General features: G+C 35.9%; 1 protein-coding gene across 1 annotated transcript in view; it reads left to right on the top strand.

The window, feature by feature from the left end:
- The window catches only part of Sycp1 (synaptonemal complex protein 1), a 93,322-nt gene that overhangs the window by 55,316 nt on the left and 15,638 nt on the right, over positions 1-22,368 (top strand). Inside the window, exons 23-28 of the mRNA XM_055628333.1 lie at positions 574-636; positions 9,552-9,668; positions 10,615-10,725; positions 12,110-12,202; positions 12,723-12,797; positions 21,247-21,303. Of these exons, the coding sequence (XP_055484308.1) occupies positions 574-636; positions 9,552-9,668; positions 10,615-10,725; positions 12,110-12,202; positions 12,723-12,797; positions 21,247-21,303 (516 nt within the window). The remainder of the gene's footprint in view (positions 1-573; positions 637-9,551; positions 9,669-10,614; positions 10,726-12,109; positions 12,203-12,722; positions 12,798-21,246; positions 21,304-22,368) is intronic.

The following is a 22,368-nucleotide window of genomic DNA, read 5'->3' as shown; positions in this document are numbered from 1 at the left end:
TGCCAAAGGTCTGGTTATGAGTCTTAGTATCTACTTTGATACACTGCTAGGTAGGGTCTTTCCGAGGCCTTCTGCGGTAGGCTCCTATCCTGTTACTTGTTTTCTTCTACATCCAATGCCCATCCCATTTGTCTTTCTAAGTGAGGATTGATCATCTTACTCCAAGTCCTCTTTCTTGTTTATCTTCTTTAGGTGCACATATTTTAGTATATTTATCCTATCTTAAAGATCATCCTGAGTGAGGTATCCCAGGAACAGAAAGACACACACGGTTATATACTCACTTATATAGACCTATAAGATAGCATAAACATACTAAAATATTTCTAGTGATTTAAGTGTAAGTCATTGACATTGTAGATCTTTTTTGTTGTTGTTTGTTTTTCGAGATAGGACAGCCATGGCTGTCCTGTACTCCCTTTGTAGACCACGGTGGCCTTAAATTCACAGAGATCCACCTGCCTCTACCTTGCCGAGTACTGGAACTAAAGGTGTGCACTATCACACCCTTCTAGAGTGGGTCTCAAATCCAGTTAGTAAGCCTTAATACTAACTATGATAATCTTTCTATAGAATAAAACCTTAAAAAAGAAGAGTTCAGTGGAAAACAAACAACTGAATGCATATGAAATAAAGGTATGGTACATTTTTATTTTTGTTTTCTTAAATACTAGTAGATATGTGAAAACTTAGAAATACTATACTATTTATAATTTAATGGCTATGCTCAGATAGTATATATTTGGGTTGGAGAGATTAATTCTTATAGGTGTGATATGATGTTCATTGTGATTTAGCTGGGTCAGAATAATTTAAACAACTTAAAAATAAATGTGAGCATGCTCTATGTATATGTGTGTATGCTATTTTATTTTTTACCTATATTGTAAAGCAATTAAGCATAGAATCTGTATATTTTTTCCTTAAAATTTTATTTCATTTTGATGTTTATCCCCTCCCCCAGTTCTTTCTAGGTTTTACCTACTTCCCTGCTCACACACTTTGTTCTTTTTTTCTTCCCCTTTGAAAAAAAACAGAAACCCTTTAAAAACTGAAATCAAAATATGTAAGAAAATGGCACATAAGACAAAAAAATGCCCAAGCGAAGCAAAGTATGATTTTAAAAAAGGCTTATAGAGATGTTTGGGTTCGGAGCCTGCCCTGCAGCGTGTTAGTACACCCAGTGATACTCAGTTGGAGACATTTTGTTGTTTTTCCTTTGTCAGTGAGTGTCAGTTACAGATAACTTCTTGGGTAGGGTGGGAACTTGTGTCCACTTCTCCTTTTAGTGCTGGGACTCTGTCTGCCTTTCGTGTGCTTCCACAGTCTCTGTGGATTCATATTCTCATCATTTCTGTTGTGCCTGGCAGACATTTTTTTCTTAGAGTTCATCCATCACTCTGACCCTTACAATCTTTTTGCCTCCTCTTTCTCATAGATCCCTGAGTCTTGTTGGGGAGGGCTTTGATGAAGACATCTCATTTAAGACTGAGTGCTTCAAAGTCTCTCACTCTGCATAGTCCCAGTTGTGGGTCTCCATGTTAGTTCTTATCTTTTGTAAGAAGAAGCTTCTCTGATGAGGGGTGAGCGAGGCACTGATCTATAGGTGTAGCAGAATGTAATTAGAAGTCATTTTTGTTATTTTCCTTTAGCAACATAATAGTATTTACTAGGTTTTCTCCTAGGACTATGCTTCAGGTTCTTAACTTCTTTAGTAGAGTTAGGTATAGATTCTAGCTCCTGGAGTGGGCCTCAAATCCAGTTAGAAATTGGTTGATAACTTTCATAACATTTGTGCCACTGTTAGTACCAGTATATCTTGCGGGCAGGTTACTGTAAAATATGATTATCTTGTTGCACAAAGGGTTGATTGAGACCTATCATTTTTGTAGAAAATGATAAGCTCATGATGTCAGGGCCAAATTTTGTACTATATGTCCTTAGCCAATGATTGATACTAAGTATCCAATAAATATTTTTGAATCTTTAGTGGAAAGCAGTCGTTGTCAACATATTGAATGAATACTTTGATGAAAATAAAGTATTTTATAATATCTTGAAGTAGTACTTGCAAAAAGAAATGTAAAGATGGTCATAAAAAGGCAAATAAGAATTATGATCTTCTGAAGACTTTAGAAAAGTAGTCAATAGATATATTCTATAATTATGCACCAATTTCTAGAGACAGAAATTATCAAAACTATTTATAGCAGTATTATTACTTAAAATAGCCCCAAATTGAAGACTATATAAATATCTATTAGTAGCATGAAAAATCATTTAAGAAATGACCCTAAAGCAGCATAAAAGTTGGACTTTGAGCTGAAAAGTAGAATATATTATGAAACAAAAAAATTGTAGTATGAAATATTTTATGTGCCTGGTATTGTTGGCCTCCCTTCTTGGATGGAAGAATATTCTGGTACTCTGAAGCATAGGAACCACACAGCTCTGAGGGAAGAAATTATTCCTAATGAAACTGTTACAACTTTGAGGAAAAATGCCCTAGGACTCGGGAGCCCAGGAACTACACATCTCTGTGGTGGGACAGTGTCCCAGTGGAAGGATGTTCTGAGGTACAGGAACACATGCACCACACAGCTCTGAGAGGAAGCCCCCTAAGCAGAGGCATTGTTGCTCCCAAGGGAGGGTATCCCGACCTGAGTGGAGGAACTCAGGAGCCTCAGTCCTGCTCCACTCTCCACTATTTCTTCCCTTCATTGCTTTTTTTTTTTTTTTTGCTTTGTTTGATGAGAGAGTCATATCAAGTAATAAATCTCTGTCTTAAAAGAGATTTATTGGAGGAATGAATTCAGGAGAAGGAGGGATGAATCCAGGAGTGGCTGCTTGTACTCCTGGGAGAAGACAGCAGGGAACTGAACATCAGACAGACTTTATATAGGATTTCTTATGGGTTGGAGCTTTCCAGGATAGAGATTTCCAGATAGAAGATTGTTGGCATTTTAGGTCTTGAGCTTGGGGAGCTCAGGCATTGGTGAGTTTCCTGTTCAGGTATTGGTAGGTTCTCCTGCTCAGGGATTGGTGTTTTTTTTTTTTTTTTTTTTTTTTTTTTTTTACCCAGACTTTTTACCTATTAATAGGTGGGATGGGATGGGTCCTATTGAGGGCTGGAGATGACCTTTGTTGCAGTTATAGAGGGGCCAGGCTGCTGGATTTTCCTCAAGCATGGATTGGCCATTTTACTGCCTTGAGGGTTTACAGAGTTTACCAAAGGAGGCCATGGCAATAGGCTGAGGCATGAGAGGTTGTCCCCATAGACAGCTCCCGTGATGACAGTAGGTTGAGGCAGGAAAGGTCATTATGGACAGTGCCTGCTGAGGACGTGTCTCTCCTCTAACAAGAGCTGCCATTTTGACAGCCCCTGTCTTGGCAGCCTGTGGTGGGAAGGAGGGTCTCTGGCTTTCGCAGTGCACTGCAGCTGCTTTGCTCCCCACAGCAGAGGTGTTGGGATTATATCATACAACACAGCACAACAAAGAAATGACATATATAAAATGATTTAGGAAATAAGCTGTTACACTAGGAGTTTTAACACAGAAAAAAATAACATTAAAATATATGATACAGAAAGTGTTGAAAGAATCTCTTGAGGCTGAAGAAAATGACATTAAATAAAATTCTAGATTAGTCAGAAGAAAAGCATCAGAAATGGCAAATACTAAATATACAAAAACAAAACAGGTTTTATATCCCCCCACTTTAATTTTTAAAGGGATATGTACATTGCTGCTTAAATTTTTTTCAAAATTAGCTATTAGAGAATTTATAAAGCCTATAATGTCTCTATAGCACCTAAGACTTGGAACATTTTGGAAGAGGGCCAGAAAGATTGTAAAATTTAGAGGATCAAGGAAGTTTGCTGAGAGATTGTGTCTTCTAGTAGCATCAGAAGCTACATCCATCAAGTTTCACTAACATAATTACCCAAATGTGAGCTGAATAAAGATGACACTAATGGACATGCCAGATTGGATAGGGAAAAACCCATGAGTCCCCAACTCCTACAAAAAGAACTATAGGAAACTAAGGAAAGCCAGGAGTGGGAGTGTTCTTCTAGAGAGAAGCGTACACCAATTGGTTGTTCAGTGCCAAATGGGGGTCAGCCTTGAAAATATACATACAAAGAACATTATACAGACTAACAGGTTATACTTATAAAACTAGATATGTATTATGTACATATACACACATGTGTGGATGCAGCGACAGTGGAAAAAGAACATGAATTTTAAAGGAGAGCAGGGATAGGTAGGTATATGGGAGGGTATGGAAGGAGGAAAGGGGAGAAATGTAATTATGGAGTTTATAAGGTTTATAATGTCTATATAAGACAAAGGATAGAAAAAGCAAATATAACTTTTTTATATATACGCTTAAAATACATATTTTGCTTGTATATACTTACATATATTTTGCTTCATTATACATGAAGTAGTACACAATTTCTCTGTGTGAGTGTGCCTGAATACATGCATGTGTGGAGGCCACAAAATAACTTGAATGTTTGTAAATATGACTTATATACTTTCAGATAAATTGTATTTCACATTTGTTCAGTGAAATAGTCCATTAGCAAAATTATTAATTGTGGTTTTTAAAGTTATATAATCATTTTGATTCTGTATGTTAAAAATTTTTCACATGAATATAGCATTCTCTTTTTTGGTACTTCAGTTTTATTGTAAGGAAACATTTTTTATGTAGTTATTATGTTTCTATTTTTTGTCTTTTTGTGGTTATTAATAATTTGAAACTCAGATGTTCCTCATTTGAGGAATGGATACAGAAATTGTGGTACATTTACACAATGGAATACTACTTACTCAGCAATTAAAAACAAGGAAATCATGGAATTTGCAGGCAAATGGTGGGGATTAGAGAAGATCATCCTGAATGAGGTATCCGAGAAGCAGAAAGACACACATGGTATATACTCACTTATAAGTAGATGTTAGACATATAATATAGGATAATCATACTAAACTCTATACACCGAAAGAAGCTAAGCAAGAAGGAGGACCCTGGGTAAGATGCTCAATCCTCATTCAGAAAGGCAAATGGAGAGACATTGGAAGAGGGAGAAAACAGGGAACAGGACAGGAGCCTACCACAGAGGGCCTCTGAAAGACTCTACCCAGCAGTGTATCAAAGCAGGTGCTGAGACTCATAGTCAAACTTTGGGCAGAGTGCAGGGAATCTTATGAAAGAAGGGGGAGATAGAAAGTTCTGGAGGGTACAGGAGCTCTACAAGGAGAGCAACAGAACCAAAAAATCTGGGCACAGGGGTCTTTTCTGAGAGTGATACTCTAACCAAGGACCATTCATGGAGATAACCTAGAACCGCTGCATAGATGTAGCCCATGGCAGCTCAGTGTCGAAGCGGGTGCCCTAGTAATGGGAACAAGGACTGTCTCTGAAATGAACTCAGTGGCTGACTCTTTGATTACCTCCCCTTGAGGGGGGTGCAGCCTTACCAGGCCACAGAGGAAGACAATGCAGCCAGTCCTGATGAGACCTGATAGACTAGGATCAGATGGAAGGGGAGGGAGGAGGACCTACCTATCAGTGGAAGGGGGGGGGGAGGCGCATAGGAGAAGAAGAGGGAGAAAGGGTGTGATTGGGAGGGGAGGAGGGAGGAGGGAAGAGGAAGGAGGCTACAGCTGGGATACAAAGTGAGTAAACTAATTAATAAAAAATAAATTAATTTAAAAAACATTTAACAAGATGGAACTTATATATATTTCATATATATTTTTATATACTTATATATGATAGAAATTCATTTAAGGTTAACTTTATCTTTATCAATACATCTTGCTTTAGAACTCAAATATCTAGTCACCCCTTTTCATATGTATAATACTATGATTTCATGATGGGTGTGTGAAATAGACAGAAGTCATAGTCTGCTGTTAGGTGTTAATTTATTTTTTAAAGTTTGAAAAGATCTCTGTGTGTGTGTGTTTGTATGTGTTTGTGTGTTGTGCCACATGTTGAGATCAGAAACATCCACAAAAGTTCTTTTATACTTATGTGGGCTCTGGGGATTAAACTCAGGTTGCTATGCTATGGCTCAGTGGCTCAGTTCCTTATCCAGCTGAATCATTCCTCTTGCCTTGCTATTCATAATTTAAAGTTTTAAATACTTAAATGTATTAAAGTTGAACGTGCAACATGCCCATGATCCAGACATTGCAATATTATATATTTATCATAGGAAATCACTGTACATTCTACCACAGATATTCATAAGAACATATGATTATTTAAAGTGTCTTAAGAATAATTAAATATCTAAACAATCTGTTATATATATGAATAATGAGTAATGAAATACCAGAGAAAATGAACAAACTATAGTATTTATACACATAACTCTTTGGTCCAGGCTTTGAATGAAAAAAAGCAAGAGAAAGAATGCATATATTGAAAATATTGTATAAATTTCAAAAACAAATAGTATTTGAAGAAACATATAAAACAGAACATATAACCCAGTGAAGTGGCACATGCTTGTAGTCCTGTAGTCCCAGCACTCAGGAAGGCAGTAACAGGCGGATCTCTGGTCTACAAAGTGAGTCCAGGACAGCCAAGGCTACACAGAGAATCCCTGTCTCAAAAAAACAAACTTTAACCAACCAACCAGACAAACCAGACAACCCCCCCCCCCCCCCAAAAAAAGAGCTTATAAATAGTGTTTGAGAAAACATATGAAATACTGGGTTGACAAGATGGCTCAGTAGCTAAAGGCAACTGCCACTAAGCCTGACAACTGGAGTTCAATCTTGGGTATACATGATACAAAGAAAAACTGATTCCTGCAAGTTGTCCTGTCTTCCACATACATCTGGTAGCACACTTCCCCTTTCTCCACATAAATAGATAAGTATAATAAAAAGTTTAAAATATTACTAAAACAATTCTTAAGGATATTTGTAACCAATTTGAGGAGGCTACATGGGAAACAAAAGAAGATGAGCCAAAGCCATTGTTGATATTGGTAATTGTACCTTAAAGTGCCTTCTGGTTGACTGTTAATAATATCTATGCCTTTCTGATGGAATTCTTGTCCCCCTGCTGTGACATATTTCTTCAATTATAATTTATCTCCCAGGTAAAGTGAATCTGAACTGTAGGTGCTAATTCAGGGTTCTTTGTCTCTCTTGATAATTATTATATTTGAGGCATAGCTATACAATTTACATGAATATGAGAAAGCAAAAAAAAAAGCATTCTTTATAGAAACTGTAGAATATTTTTTAATGCATGGGGTTTCAGTTAGAAGAGCTACTTTATCATTAAAATGAATTAAAACTTAACCAACTAAATAGTATTATGAAATTTATTAAGGACGGGGCATGGTGGCACATGTCTTTATTCTCAACACTTAGTAGACATAGGCAGAGGTAGACATATTTCTGTGAGTTCAAGGCCAGCCTGATTTATATAGTGAATATCCAGGACATACATAGAGAGACCCTGTCTAAAAATATGAGAAAAGAAGATTAAAAAAGAAGAAGAAAACAGCAGGGTAAGAACCCATAACTGTGAGAAAGGCCCCCACCTTTTTTGTAATAAACTGCATTTGCTTGTGGTTGTACTTGTGGATGGTGGTGGGAAGGAATCTTTGGGTATAGACTCATAACAGATGCCAAAGAATTGTCTTAAGACCACCTTATTCTGCCACTGGTGAAAGATCTGATTTTTCTTGGTGGTTTTCTGCTTTGATTTCATGAAAATAAGTTGTAACTTAGCTGATATTAACCAAATGGAATGTCTTGATTTAGATCCATTTGTAAGAAACCTGTGGGCACTGCCAGACTTACTCTGTAAACTCCAAGACTTTTTTTTTTAAAGCCTGATCCCAGCCCTCTCCCTTCTCCCAGTCCTGTCCTCATGCCCCCTTCCTCCTCCCCTCCCCTCTCCTTCTTCTTAGTAAAAGGGAAGCTTCTAAGGGGTACCAATCCACCCTGGCACCCAAGTAACAGCAGGGCTAAGCGCATTCTCTCCCACTTAGGCCAGACAAGGCAGCCCAGCTAGGGGAACTGATCCAAAGTCAGGCAACAGAGTCAGAGGCATCCCATACTCCAATTGTTAGGGGACCCACATGATGACCATGCTGCACATCTGCTACACATGTTAGAGGGGGTCTAGGCCCAGCCTGTGCATGCTCTTTGGTTGGTGCTTCAGTCTCTGTGAGCCCCCATGTGCCTAGGTTAGTTTACTCTATAGGTGTTCTTGTGTCCTTGACCCCTCCAGCTCCCTCAGTCCTTCCTCCCACTTCCTAAAACTCACCTTGGCCTATTGTTTGGCTGTGTGTCTCTGCATCTGTTTCCATCAGCTGCTGGGTGTGGCCTCTCAGAAGACAGTTTTGCTATGTCCTGTCTATAAGCATAGCAAAGTATCATTAACAGTGGCAGGGGTTGTCTCTCTCCCTGTGGTGGGTCTCAAGTTGGGCCATTGGTTTGCCACTCCCTCAAAATCTGCTTCATTTTTATCCCTATACTTACTGTAGGCAAGACAAATTTTGTGTTGAAGGTTTTATGAGTGAGTTGGTGTACCCTCCCTCCATTGGAAGTCCTGCCTGGCTACAGGAGGTGGCCACTTCAGCCTCCATACCCCACCCCACCACTGTTAGGAATCTCAAGTAGGGTCACTCGCATAGATTCCCTAGAGCATCCCCTGTCCTAGAGATTTCCACACCACCACCAATTTCCATTCTTTCTCCAGGTCCTTCCCTCCTCCAATCCCCCTCCCACCCATCCCTAATCTTCCACCCAGTTACCCCTCTCAGCCCCTTTCCAACACAGCTCCCTCTCTCCATCTACTTCAGATGTCTATTTTCTATTCTGAGTGAGATTCAAGTATTCTCCCTTGGGCCCTCTTTGGCTTCTTTGGCTCTGTGGGTTGTAGCATGGCTATCCTATACATTATGGCTAATGTCGACTTAAAAGTGAGTACATACTATGTGTGTCTGTGGGTTACCATACATTGTTGCTTATGAGCTCCTTTGTGGGTGGGTTAGCCACAGTGAGTTTTTCTCTTCCTATAGCTACTATTGCTGCTCTGTCCTTTTCACCTCAAGGGACGTGGTGTACCGTTTTTATTTTTATGTACCTTAATAAGTTCATGTATATAGTATGTTTATATGTTTCACTTTGAAGGAAAAGCGTAAAGCTACTCAAAGATTGGATTCAAACTTTAATGCAAGCTGATAGAATTTGATGGAACATATTAGTGTAATCTTGTACATATTTTTATGGAGCATTACTTATAATTTTTAACTAATTATGTTTTGAAATGAAAACTATGGCCATTTATATTATATTGCTTGGTAAGACTAAATACATATTTTAAGACTCAAGATAGACTGTGAAAGATGAAACATCTCAGTATATGAAAAATGTAAGAAAGTGATTTATTCTTAATTTCCATGAATCTTTTAGGGTTTACAAAACTACAAATGAATAATATGGAATATTTTCAAGAAATCTATGGAGTTAACTAAAATTCATGTTACTTTCTTATAGGTCAGTAAATTAGAGTTGGAACTAGAAAGTACCAAGCAAAAATTCCAAGACAGGACTGACAACTACCAGAAAGAAATTGAAGACAAAAAAATATCAGAAGAAAAACTTTTGGGAGAGGTAGAAAAGACTAAATATGTTAGAACTTACTGTGGTAAAAATGTTTGTTGTTTCGCTCTAAATTGCTGGGCGGTGGTGGTACACACCTTTAATGCTAACACTCAGGGGTCAGAGGCAGGCAGATCACGGAGTTTAAGGCCAGTGTGGCTTATAGAGCTAGTTCCAGGACAGCCAGGGCTACACAGAGAAACCTTGTCTTGGAAAAAAAAAAAGACCTAAAAAAATACTGTTAAATTTTAAATTGCTTTTAATAAGTTTTAATATATGTATAATGGCGGCCTCAGATGTAGAAAGTCTCATTGCAAGTACTGAAGTACTGAGTAGCATGTAATTAACAACTTTTAGGTATTTATTAAAGTGTTTATAATACATTTTACTTTATATATATATATTTTTTAATTTTTTATTTAACTTTTATTAATTACACTTTATTCATTTTGTATCCCCCCATAAGCCCCTCCCTCCTCCCCCTCCTGGTTCCACCTTCCCTCCCCAAGTCCACTGATAGGGGAGGTCCTCCTCTCCTTCTTTCTGATCTTAGTCTATCAGTTCTCATCAGAAGTGGCTGCATTGTCAGGGTTCTAGGTTATCTCCATGAATAGTTTTTGGTTGGAGAATGAGTCTCTGGGAAGTTCCCTGTGTTCAAATTATCTTGTTCTGTTGCTCTCCTTGTGGAGTTCCTGTCCTCTCCAGCTCTTACTATTTCCCACTTCTTACATAAAATTCCATGCACTCTGCCCGACAGTTGGCCATCAGGCTCAGCATCTGCTTTGACAGTCTGCACAGCAGAGGCTTTCAGAGGCCCTCTGTGGCAGGTTCTGAGGTTGTTTTCTATTTTCTTCTTCTGGCTTTCAGAGGCCCTCTGTAGCATTTTACTTTTTTAATGTGGTATAAGAGCCAACACCAATAAATGAAAAAAAATTTTTTTTTCTTTTTAATTTGATAGGTTGAGAAAGCCAAAGCAACCGTTGATGAAGCGGTAAAGTTACAGAAAGAAGGTGATTTACGATGCCAACATAAAATAGCTGAAATGGTAGCACTTATGGAAAAACATAAGGTAATTTAAAGTAATAAAATTATTACTTAAATCATACTTCTATTAAAATGTTTAGTTTTGTTTTGTCTTTTTCAAGACAGTGTTTCTCTGTGTGAAGCCTTGGCTGTCATGGACTCACTTTGTAGACCAGGCTAGTCTCGAACTCACAAAGATCTGCCTGCCTCCCAAGTGCTGGAATTAAAGGCCTACGCCACCACCACCTGGCTCAAGGTAGTCTTCTGATTTATCAAAGAAGTATTTTTTGAACAGTAACTAATTATAACTGGAATATTATTGATCCCCTATTTCTGTAGGTTTAGATCTTAACTATTCAAAGCTGAGCTAAGGTGCCACTTTCTCTAGTAAATATCTTGTTGTTATCATTTATAGTAATTAGAAGTAGTCACGTTTTCTGAGTTCTTCTAGTCATCTTATAACACTTATCTTTTATTAATTACATTCCCAGGATATCTCTCATTAATATTTGTATTCTCTACATGTATGTAACATTTACCAGACTGAATAAATTCTTAAAAAGAGAATAAATACGGTTGTGAGTCTAGCCTTGAATGGCTGATCCATTTCTTTAGCTTGGGGAAAGACTTAATATTTGTTCTGAGTACCTTTTATTTTTGTATTGTTTGAATAATTCTTTTTTCAGGTAAGCTTCATTTTCCTTCATATTTGGAAAGGAATTAGGTTGTTCTCACCTGTCAATTTTTAAAAATTGGCACCAGAATTTAATATTACTATTAGGTAATTTATCAATAAGAATTTGAGTGTAGAATTTAAATAATATTATAGGCTAATAGATTTAAATTTGGCATGTTTCAGTCCAGTACAATTTATAATCTGTATTGAAAAGTTGTTTTGCCTTTGTCCAGGGAGAGCCCTTTTAAACTGATAGGCAGGTCTTTTAACTTGACTTGAATAGTAGTCTTTGATTGCTTCCATTTTGTCATGACAAAAATTTTAAAGGCTTGTATTGTGTTTTCTGTCTTAGATTTGGAGTCAGCCACTTTTCTAAGACCCTTGGTGTTATGTTCATATTGAATAAGAACCTCACTGTATAGCCCAGGTTGGCCTTGCACTTGTGATATTCAAGTTCCAGCCTCCTGAGTAGTAGATTTATGGACATTGTGAGCTTAACCAAATCAGCTTGACTTCTTAAATGATGAAATTTAATGTTTCCAATTAAAATAACCATTTCTTGTTTTTGTGTTAGACATTGTCCTACACTTATCTATGTTTCAATGTTTAGATTGTTAGACTATCTATGATAAATGAAAATACATATTTGCTCAAATTTATCATGATACTTTTCCTCTGGTGTAGCATACCAGTCTTATAAAATATAATCTATTCCATTTTAATATGCCTAAAATACCTTCTTTGTTTAATACAGCACCAATATGATAAGATTGTTGAAGAAAGAGACTCAGAATTAGGACTTTATAAAAGCAGAGAACAAGAACAGGCATCAGTGAAAGCTGCTTTGGTAAGATACAGAACAAGTATCAATAAAAGGCAACTCTTAAAATAACCAGCATTAAGGAAAAGAATAACACTAAGTACAGCCATAATATTTGATTTGTAGAATTTAAAAGGATTTTACCTATTTTCTAGTTGAATGCTTTTCCAATTTATTTTATGTTTTAGCCTAAAGTGTCTTTTCAACGTAAGTGTTAAAAAGTCAGTTAAACTAAATTTAAAGCTTTGATGTTTAGGAAAGGAGAGTAGTTGGTGGAATAAGAGAATACGAGTGTGTGTATGTATTTGTTGCACGTGTACATGTACTGTTTTTGAGTTTTAGAGAAAACTGAAAAAAAAATTGAAATTTATTTACATTGAGTCTAGTTATGTTCCATTATCAGCTTTCGTATGTATGATTTATTAAAGGACATTTTCTGAGTTAATTCCTTCTAGAGTTGAATTTATCTGAAGCCCTAGATTACAGTTTTATTGATTTGAGAAATATGTAGAAGCACTTACACACTTAATCTTCTTTTTTTCTTTAGGAGACTGAACTATCTAATATCAAAAGTGAACTTGTATCCCTTAAGAAACAACTTGAGATAGAAAGGGAAGAAAAAGTAAGTTTTGTGGCAATTCATATAAAATAATTGAAGAATTTTGGTATAACTTTATGTTTTATAAATGTCATATTATTAAATAATTTGAAAATTTTGGGTAATTTAAAATTTTTTTCTTTACAATTTATTCATCATATATCTCAATTGAAACACCCTTCTTCAACTCCCCCAGCTCCACCCTCTGGGTTCTCCCTCTTCCCCTCATCCCCTTCCCCTAGTGTACTGAAAAAGGGAGTTCTCCACTATTGCCATCTGCCCATAGCTTGTTAAATCTCATCAGGACTGCTTGGATCCTCTTCCTCTGTGTCCTCGCAAGGCTGCATCATCAGGGGTGAGTGATCAGAGAGCAGTCATCTGAGTTCATGATAGAGGCAGTCCCTGATCCCCTCCCTCAGAGATCCACACCGAGACTGAACTGCCAATAGGTCACATCTGAACAGGGTGTCTAGGTCTTCTCCATGCATGGTCCTCCATTGGTGCATCAGTCTCTGCAGGACCTCTTAGTCTCAGATCTTTGAGTTTTGTTCTCTTTGTGAGGCTCCTGTCCCCTCCATGTCCCTCTAATCCCATCCCTCTCTTCCTCCATAAGACTCTTTGTGCTTTGCCTTAAGTTTGACCCTGAACCTCGGCATCTGCTTTGATTCCCTGTTGGGTGAATCCTTTCAGAGGATCCTCTATAGTAGACTCCCATCCTTTTTCTTCTGTTCCACTACTTCTGGTTTCTATCCTGTTTGACATTCGGAATGAGATTTAAGCATCCTGCCAAGGGTCTCCCTGAGTGTTTAGCTTCTTTAGGTCTGTAGATGGCTATTCTGTATTATACAGATAATATCTGCTTATTAATGAGTGGATACCATGCTTGTTTTTTTTTTTTTTTTTTTTTTTTTTTTTTTTTTTTTTTTTTTTTTGTTTTTTTTTTTTTTTTTTTTTTTTTTTTTTTTTTTTTTTTTTTTGTTTCTGGGTTACCTCACTCTTCTAGTTTCATCCATTTGAAATCATCAAAATTTAATGATTTTCTTGTATTTAATAGCTGAGTAGTATTCCATTGTGTAGAAATACCACAATTTCTGTATTCATTCCTCTATTGAGGGACATCTAGGATGTTTCCAGATTCTGGCTATTACAGAGCTGCTAGAACATAGTTGAGCAAATGTCCTTATTGAATGGTGAGGCATCTTTTATGTATATGCCCAGGAGTGGTATAGCTGGAGCTTGGGGTAGTGCTATTTCCAATTTTCTGATAAAGCCCCAGATTGGTTTTTGGAAGTGGTTGTACAAGTTTGCATTCCCACCAGCAGTCCCCTTTCTCCCGTCCTCTCCATCATGTGTTGTCACTTGAGATTTTGATCTTAGCCATTCTTATGGGTGTAAGATGGAATGTCAGAGTTGTTTTGAGTTCCATTTCACTGATGACTAAGGATGTCAAGCATTTCTTTAAGTGTTTTTTTTTTTTTTTTTTTTTTTTTTTTTGCCATTCTATATTCCTCTATTGAAAATTCTCTGCTTAGCTCTGTACCCCATTTTTTAATTGGATTATTTGGTTTGTTGGTGTCTAATTTCTTAGGTTCTTTATATATTCCGGATATTAGCCCTCTATCGGATGTAGGGTTGGTGAAAATCTTTTCCCAGTCTGTAGGCTGTTGTTTTGTTTTGCTGTCAGTGTCCTTTGCTTTACAGCTTTTCAGTTTTATGAGGTCCCATTTATTAATTGTAGATCTTAGAACCTGAACTGTTGGAAATTTGGGTAGTTAGTAGTTAGAAACTACAGCTTTTCTCTTTCCCCAACAAGTATTTCACACATTTCATGAAGAATAGAAATGCTTTTAAAAATGCTGTATTGTTTGTTGCAGGATGTTTGAGCCCATTGTGAACCATAAAAACCAAAACCTGTCTTTTGTTTGATGTGGTTCAGTCCTGATAATACACTTTTTAAAATTTATTTTTATTAATTACAGTTTATTCACTTTGTATCCCCCCATAAGGCCCTCCCTCAACCCCTCCTGGTCCCATCCTCACTCCCCCTTCTTCACACATACCCTTCCCCAATAATACACTTTTAATCCAAGAACTTTCTGTTTATTGTAAACAGGTGATTGTGGTGTGGCTGAGCCCTTTAATTCAAGAGCTTTCTGTGTGTAGGATTTATTAACTCTGACTGGTAGGTCAAGAGGCAGAGCAGGAAACCAGCTGACAAGGATTAAGCTAAAGGAGTGGCTTTGAGTTGAAGGGAATTTAAGACATCATGGAGAAGAAGGAGCAGCTTTGGGCTTTGGCTTTTTTTTTTTTCTCTCTAGGGCTTTTGGCTTTTTTCTCCTGTGATGTTGAGTGAGCTGAGTAGAAAGGGCCTTTTCCTTGTGGGACTTAAGCTGAATAGGAAGATTAGCCGAGTGTGTTTTCTGCCTGTCTGAGCTAACAAGTTCTCACCCCAGCATCTGGTTCCTGAGTCTTCACTGCGAAAATCAAACAGTTGGAATATTTTTTTCTTTATAGCAACACTGTATTTGTGTTTGAGAAATATTATCTCAAGAGATGAGTTTTAACTTAAGAGCATGTATTTTCTTGCAAAGGGTCCAAATTCAGTTCCCAGTACTAACTTCAGGCAAGTCACAGATGCTTATAATTGCAGCTTCAGAGGGAAATCCAATGCCTTGAGCCTCTGGGCACCTGCATTGGAATGCACACACCCAATTTAATTAGGTACACATAATTAAAAATAGGTCTTAAAAAAGGAAAAACTGTCCCATGGTAAATGCTTGTATGTTTAATATGAGTTTTTAAAAGCCATTCATAGTTGTAGAAAATGACTCACATTCTTATGGTATTTTGTATTTTGCAAGGTGCTATGACTCATACTTAAAATACCAAATCTACTTAAAAATTTTTTTTTATGGCAGATACTCTGTTAAGTATAACTAACTTAATAATTGTTAAACAATGAATAAAATATCATCTTTTTGTAATCATTAGGTTATTTAAGATGATATAAGAAAGAATATCTAGGATTCAAATCTAGTTGTGTTTTGCATGATCTTAAAATTTGTTCTATTAACTCTGCAACAGTCTGGTAAAGTAGTTTCAACTTGAAGCCTCAGTGACTTTGTTAACTTTATTCTTTACTTAAGTCTTTTATCTTTTATTTTATTTGGAAAAATCTCACACAACTTACGGGTTGAAATGTCAGTTTATTGTATTTAAGCATTCTCATACATATATACTTATATGTATACACACAAATTTACTTTCTACTATATCACAAGCTTTTAAGCTATGATTATGTTGTATCTTTGGTTTTTTGAAATGTGTGTATTTCTAATAAAAGTTAAATAAGTGAGTAAGTTGATTTCATTTCATCTAAAATAACAACACTGATACTTACCTTTATATAATAGTTTCAATAGAAAAATCCTTCTGTGTCTTTACTTTTTATTTCTTGACTAAACCCTGAGCTTTCTCAAAATTTTATGCTTATCTTGTTTTGAGATTCTTGGGATTGAATCAGTTTTCCTCTTTAATAAGTACAAACACAATGTCACTATATTAAAAAGTCTTAAAAATATTTTTTTAATCTTAATCAAATGTTTAGGAGTAGCACTTAATACTATTTACTATTTATATATTTGACCTAATCATTTCCTCTAAATCCTTTGGTATCCCACTGTTTCTTCTAAAGTATAGGGTTCAGTTTTCATGTATTTATGTAGGATTTTTTTTTTTTTTTGCTATTAAAATGTCTGGTTTTATGTATTTTTGTGATGGGACACAAAAAGCAATTGTAGTTATTATTGTTTTTTTTTTTTGTTGTTGTTGTTTTGGAAAGAGTTAATTTGTGGCCTACATTGTGATCTACTTTAAAAATGTTCAGTAGGCTCCTGAAGGAATTCATAAAGTTCTGTATATGGTGAAATATTTTTTATCAACTAAGTCTGTTTGATCTAGGGTATAGTTTAACTCTGATTTTTTTTTTTTTTTAATGGTTTCTACTTTGGATGGCCCATGTAGTGGAAAAAGTTGGATATTGAAATCACTCTTATGTTAAAGTCTGTTAACCTTTTATTGTTGTGTTTGTCTTTTGAAATTGGTTATCATATATAATTGCAGTGTTGTAATTATATATTGGTGCATACATAATTATACTGTTATATAGTTTTGATGATTTGATTTTTTTCTAACATATAGGGATGTTCTTTATCTTTTTTGACTCATTATTGTTTGACCTGTATATTACCAGGCATCAAAATAGATATACCAGTTAGCTTCTAGCTTCTGTTTATTTGTATATTATTCTTCCAATTTTGACTCTCAGAAGGTGTTCTTCTCATGTGTTTACCGTTTAGCTAGTTTTTAGACCCAATTAGCAAGTCTGTATTTACTTATTGGTCTATTGAGGCCGTTTGCATTTAAATTTTTTTCCCTTTTACTAATTCCAGTGATTTGCTTGCTGTTTTTGTATGTTTTCTTTTTTTCTCCAATTAGTATTAGTGCTTGCTTATTTACTGTGACGGGTATGATAGATTCCTTCCTAGCTAATTTTTTCCTCTCATGTAATTTATTCTTTCCTGTGCTCTTTTTCATTGAAGACAGCATTTTCCCTCCCATGTGTATAGTGTTCTTTTATCTACTGTAGTGCTGACTGGGTGGTCGTGAATTGCATTAGTGTGTGCTTGTCTTGACATATACTTTATATGTAAGTTTAAAATGTAGTTTTTCTGGATGTAGTGATCTTGGTAAGCACTTTCGGTGCTCAAAATATATCTTTTCAAATGTTTCTTGGCCATTAGAGAGACAGACACTTGATATTTCCATCTTTGTATATGAGTCAGCATTTCCTCTTACAGCTTGTAAATATACTTCTTCCTTTCTGTTTTTGACATCGTGAGTATAGTGCCATGGAAAAGTTCTTGTCTGGTCTTGTTTATTTGGGGTTCTAAATGCTTCTTGTGTTTGAACATGCTTTTTTTTACTCTAGACTTGAGAAGCTTTTGCTATAATTGCATTAGTATTTGTTTCAGGTTCTTTTATCCCATGAATTCGTAGGTTTTGTGCCTTGTTCTTTATCCCTGATTATCTTTCTTCTGCTTGACTGAGTCTTTACATTGCATTTTAAAATATTATGCATTGAATTTTAATTTCTAATATTTGTTTTTTATTTGAATTTGTTGCTGATTTTTCTTTCACATTTATCTGATTTTTTAAATCTGTATTACTGATTTTCTTAGACTTTTGCTGACTAAGAGAATAGAAAAATAACAAAGAAAAACAGAAAAAAGGTATAATTATGAGAAAGTTTAGAGGTAAAATTGGATAAAAATAAATGCATAAGGGTATAAAAATAAGATAAAGTAAAAATTTACTAAATGTAGACATGGAAACTAAAGAAATGAAGCAAAAGAAAATAGAAACTAAGGAATGAAAACATTGTTTCAAATGGCTAAAGTACATGAAACTAGATGAGTATATGGAATAGAATAACAAAAATATAAAATGAAATTTGAAATACAGTAAAGTAAGAAGAATCATGCTAAATATGTAGTTAAGAATTAGAAGGGAGGATAAATTGCAAGGATAGAAAAGGACGCAGTATTAGAGTAGGTTCCTTGTGAGTCCTTAAAAATTGGAGGCTGCAGGCTATTTGCAGGTTGGTGGAGGTTAGTTGAACTTTAACTATTCACTGGTAAGATAGTTTGAGCATTATATGTTCTAAGAATTAGTATCAGCTAAGAGTTAGTGTTTTGTTACCCATAAGTCTAGTTTTATTCTCAGTACACAAGTAGTAGGATAGGTACAGTATTTATTTGTGATATTTTTACAGATATTTCAGAATGCTTCCATAAGGATACCATTCTTTGAAAGTTGATGTATAAAATACTGGACACAAGGACTCTATTTTTCTACTTTGGTATCTCAAGTTAGTCTTGTTTACCAAGACATAATTTAGGTACATTTTACTTATTTATATTAGATAGGGCCATTTTTAGGCATTTTGAAATTAAGGATCCATGATTAATTAGCTGCCCCCAGAAATATATTTTGTATATATGAGCTGGTTCATACCTTTGAAACACATCGAATCAGCTGACTGTACTAAGGCTCTATAGCAGAAAAATTCATAGTTTTAGTGACTGTGTAAGCTGTGAGAATGCTTTCTCTTTACTCTAGGAGCCAGTGTGTCCCTAGAATAGATACAATATTGCTAGTTTAACAAATATACTTTGTCCTAGAGTAGATCCCAGTTGTCAGTATAACTTAAGACTAACCACTTGTAGATGATACATAATAAGAAAGATAAATATATTAAATCAGTTTAATGCCAGATTATTTCATAGTGAAGTGAGTTCTTTGGTTTTGGGAAAGATAGTATGGTGTATACAAGATGAGTAGTTCAGTGTGGATAGATACTGGCATAGGTATGAACAGGCAAAGAAAGTTTGACTGTCTAAAGTTCTTGACATTAGGAGAATTCAGATTCTAAGACCTTTATGCTTCCTGGAGGCTATCACCAGTATGTTTTATATATGACTGTGATATGTCTTAGTTAAGGTTTTCATTGCTGTGATAAAGACCATGATTATAAGCAAGGCTTTATTTCATCTCACACTTCCATATTACATGCTGTTATCAAATGAAGTCAGGATAAGATCTCAAGCAGGGAAGAAACCTGGAGAAAGGAACTGATGCAGAATGCAGAGGCTGTGAGGTGTGCTCCATACTGGCTTGCTCTTCATGGCTTGGCCAGCCTGTTTTTATGTACCCCTAAGGACTACACTACCCAGTCATGGCATCACCCACAATGGGCTGAGCCTTTCTACATCATCAGTTGAGAAATGTACCCAGAGGCTTGCCTATAGGACAACTTGGTAGGGACATTTTTTTTCAGTTGAGCTTTCTTCTTCTAAAAGGATTCTAGTGGTGTCATGTTGATATAAAACTAGCCATCAGCACAGTACGTTTTTAGTTCTGTAAGCAAGACTGGCATTTTTCTTTTCGTTTCTGCCCCCCCCCTCCCAAGACAGAACTTCTCTGTGTAGCCTTGGCTGTCCTGGATTCGACTTGTAGACCAGGCTGTCCTCGAGTTCATAGAGATCCACCTGCTTCTGCCTCCCTGAGTGTTGGGATTAAAGGCATGCACCACCTTGTCTGGTTAGGTCTTCTTTTTTAACTGCAGAATAAACCCTATAGTCCAGCATGTTATACCTTTAACATAGTCCTCATTTTTGCTTGACTCTTTCTATGTGCATACTCTTTACTTTTATTTTTATTAATTACAGTTTATTCACTTTGTATCCCAGCTGTAGCACCCTCCTCCATCCCCTCCCAGTCCCATCCTTCCTCCCTCTTATTCTCCTATGCCCCTCCCCAAGTCCAATGATAGGGTAGGTCCTCCTCTCCTTCCATCTGACCCTAGTCTATCAGGTCTCATCAGGACTGGCTTCTTTGTCTACCTCTGTGGACTGCTCCCCCTTCAGGTGGAGGTGATCAAAAAGCCAGCCTATGAGTTTGTGTCAGAGATGGTACCTGTTCCTATTATTGGGGAACCCTCTTGTACACTGAACTGCCATGGGCTACTTCTATGCAGGGGTTCTAAGTTATCTCCATGCATAGTCCTTGTTTGGATTATCAGTTTCAGAAAAGACCCCTGTGCCCAGATATTTTGGTTCTGTTGCTCTCCTTGTGGAGCTCCTATGCCCTCTAGGTCTTTCTATCTCCCCCTTCTTTCATAAGATTCCCTGCACTCTGCCCAAAGTTTGACTATGAGTCTCAGCATGTTTTAATACCCTGCTGGGTAGAATCTTTTAGAGGCCTTCTGTGATAGGCTCCTGTCCTGTTCCCTGTTTTCTCCCTCTTCTGATGTCCATCTCGTTTGACATACTCTTTTCTTCATCCAGAGTTAGATACTGTTCATTGGGCTGGAGAGAAGGCTCAGCCGTTAAAGGCTAGGTTCACAATCATAAATATAAGATATTGTTTATTAAGTTTTTTTTTTTTTACCTTTTGGAAGTTTCTAACATGATTATTTTTGCTTCTTAGCATATTACTTTATATTTCATCTTTATTTTGTGTTAAAAGTTAGTTCATTATTCAAAGAACCATTAAAGTGTACTTTTTTAACATCTAGGGGAAATGCTGATTAAATCTCTCAATATAGATCATGATTTGGATTTTTTTGCAACTCTTAGTTGTTTAGTTACTTGTCTGTATCCCTTATTCTGTATTTTTTTTCATCCATTTCTTTTTAAAGGTAAGAAAGTTGAGATTCAGGCCTTAGAGAAACTCACTAATGATTCCTCAGAGGTGCATGAGAGGGAATAGAACTAAAAGATAATCAAAGCCAAATAATGACTCTGTAGAAATGTGTTTTTTCTTTGTTAATAATTATTAGAAAATATTTTGACAAGTTTGTTTTGTGTTACTAGCAATGATTGTTATAAAATTTGCTATTTGTTTTTAATAGGAGAAACTAAAAATGGCAAAAGAAAGCACAGTTATTCTCAAAGATAAAAAAGACAAGGTAAGAGTTGTATGTCATTCTGTTTTCATTATAACCAATATATTTTCAGTCTAGAATGTTGAATCTATGTCCTTGTGTTTGTTAGGCAAATGTTTTATCACTGGGATATGTATCTCCAGCACCAACTAATTTTTCAAACATTTATTGAGAAATAGTTTTTGTTGCTTACAAAAAGAAAAATAACTTTAAAAATATACCATTTTATTTCTAAAATTATTTCTTGCTATATTAAAGGCAATAGGTAATTTTTTAACAATTTTGTTTTGGAGATTTAGAGATGGCTTTAATGTAATTTAAAATTTTACTCATTTTGTGTGTGTGTATGTGTGTGTGCCACAATGCCTACACAATGCCTATGAAGAAGTCAAGACAATTTGTGGAAGCTAGTTGGTTCTCCTTCCATCATGTAGGTCCTAGGGATTTGGAAGACGGTCAGCAGGCTATTTGCTGAGTTCCCTCCCCATGCACAAAAACGAATAAAATAATAATTAAAAAATAATAAAATGTTGTATTTGTAGAGCTCCTACAGTTGAAAGAAGTGTCATTGTGGGGAAGAATAGTTAATCCAGAGCCTTTAAATTTACCAGTTTTTGGGTTAAATTGTAACTTTTTTCATAATGATGTGGTCTATTGCTATGAGTATAGTTACATTGAAGTGAGAAACAGTAGTCTGGGAATAACTCAGTTGTTAGGCTTAGCTAATGCCTCAGCTGTGTGACCTTTGCATTAAGGAAAGAGAAGGAAGTAGGAACCTGTTTGTGAATACTGAGTACTTTACTTTCCTAGAGGCTGCACTAGACACTTGAAAAGATTATCATGAAGAAGTTATCACCATAATAAAATTAACAGGAAGATTCCAGTCAGTGAAATATCTACTGAGATGAAAAATTCTTAATTACTGATACTTTTATATAGAATGTTCATATAATTAAATTATATATTAAATTTTCATAGAGATAGGCCAGTTCATGTTTAATTCTCTAATATATACTTATATCTGTTATCAGATAGATTAGTAAGTGCTATATCTTTTATCTGGGAGAGTCTTCATGTTCTATATGTTTC

Source organism: Psammomys obesus, unplaced genomic scaffold (assembly GCF_907164565.1).
Source record: "Psammomys obesus unplaced genomic scaffold, mPsaObe1.curated_primary_1811, whole genome shotgun sequence".
NCBI lineage: Eukaryota > Metazoa > Chordata > Mammalia > Rodentia > Muridae > Psammomys > Psammomys obesus.
This window is presented reverse-complemented; position numbering and strand designations above follow the sequence as displayed.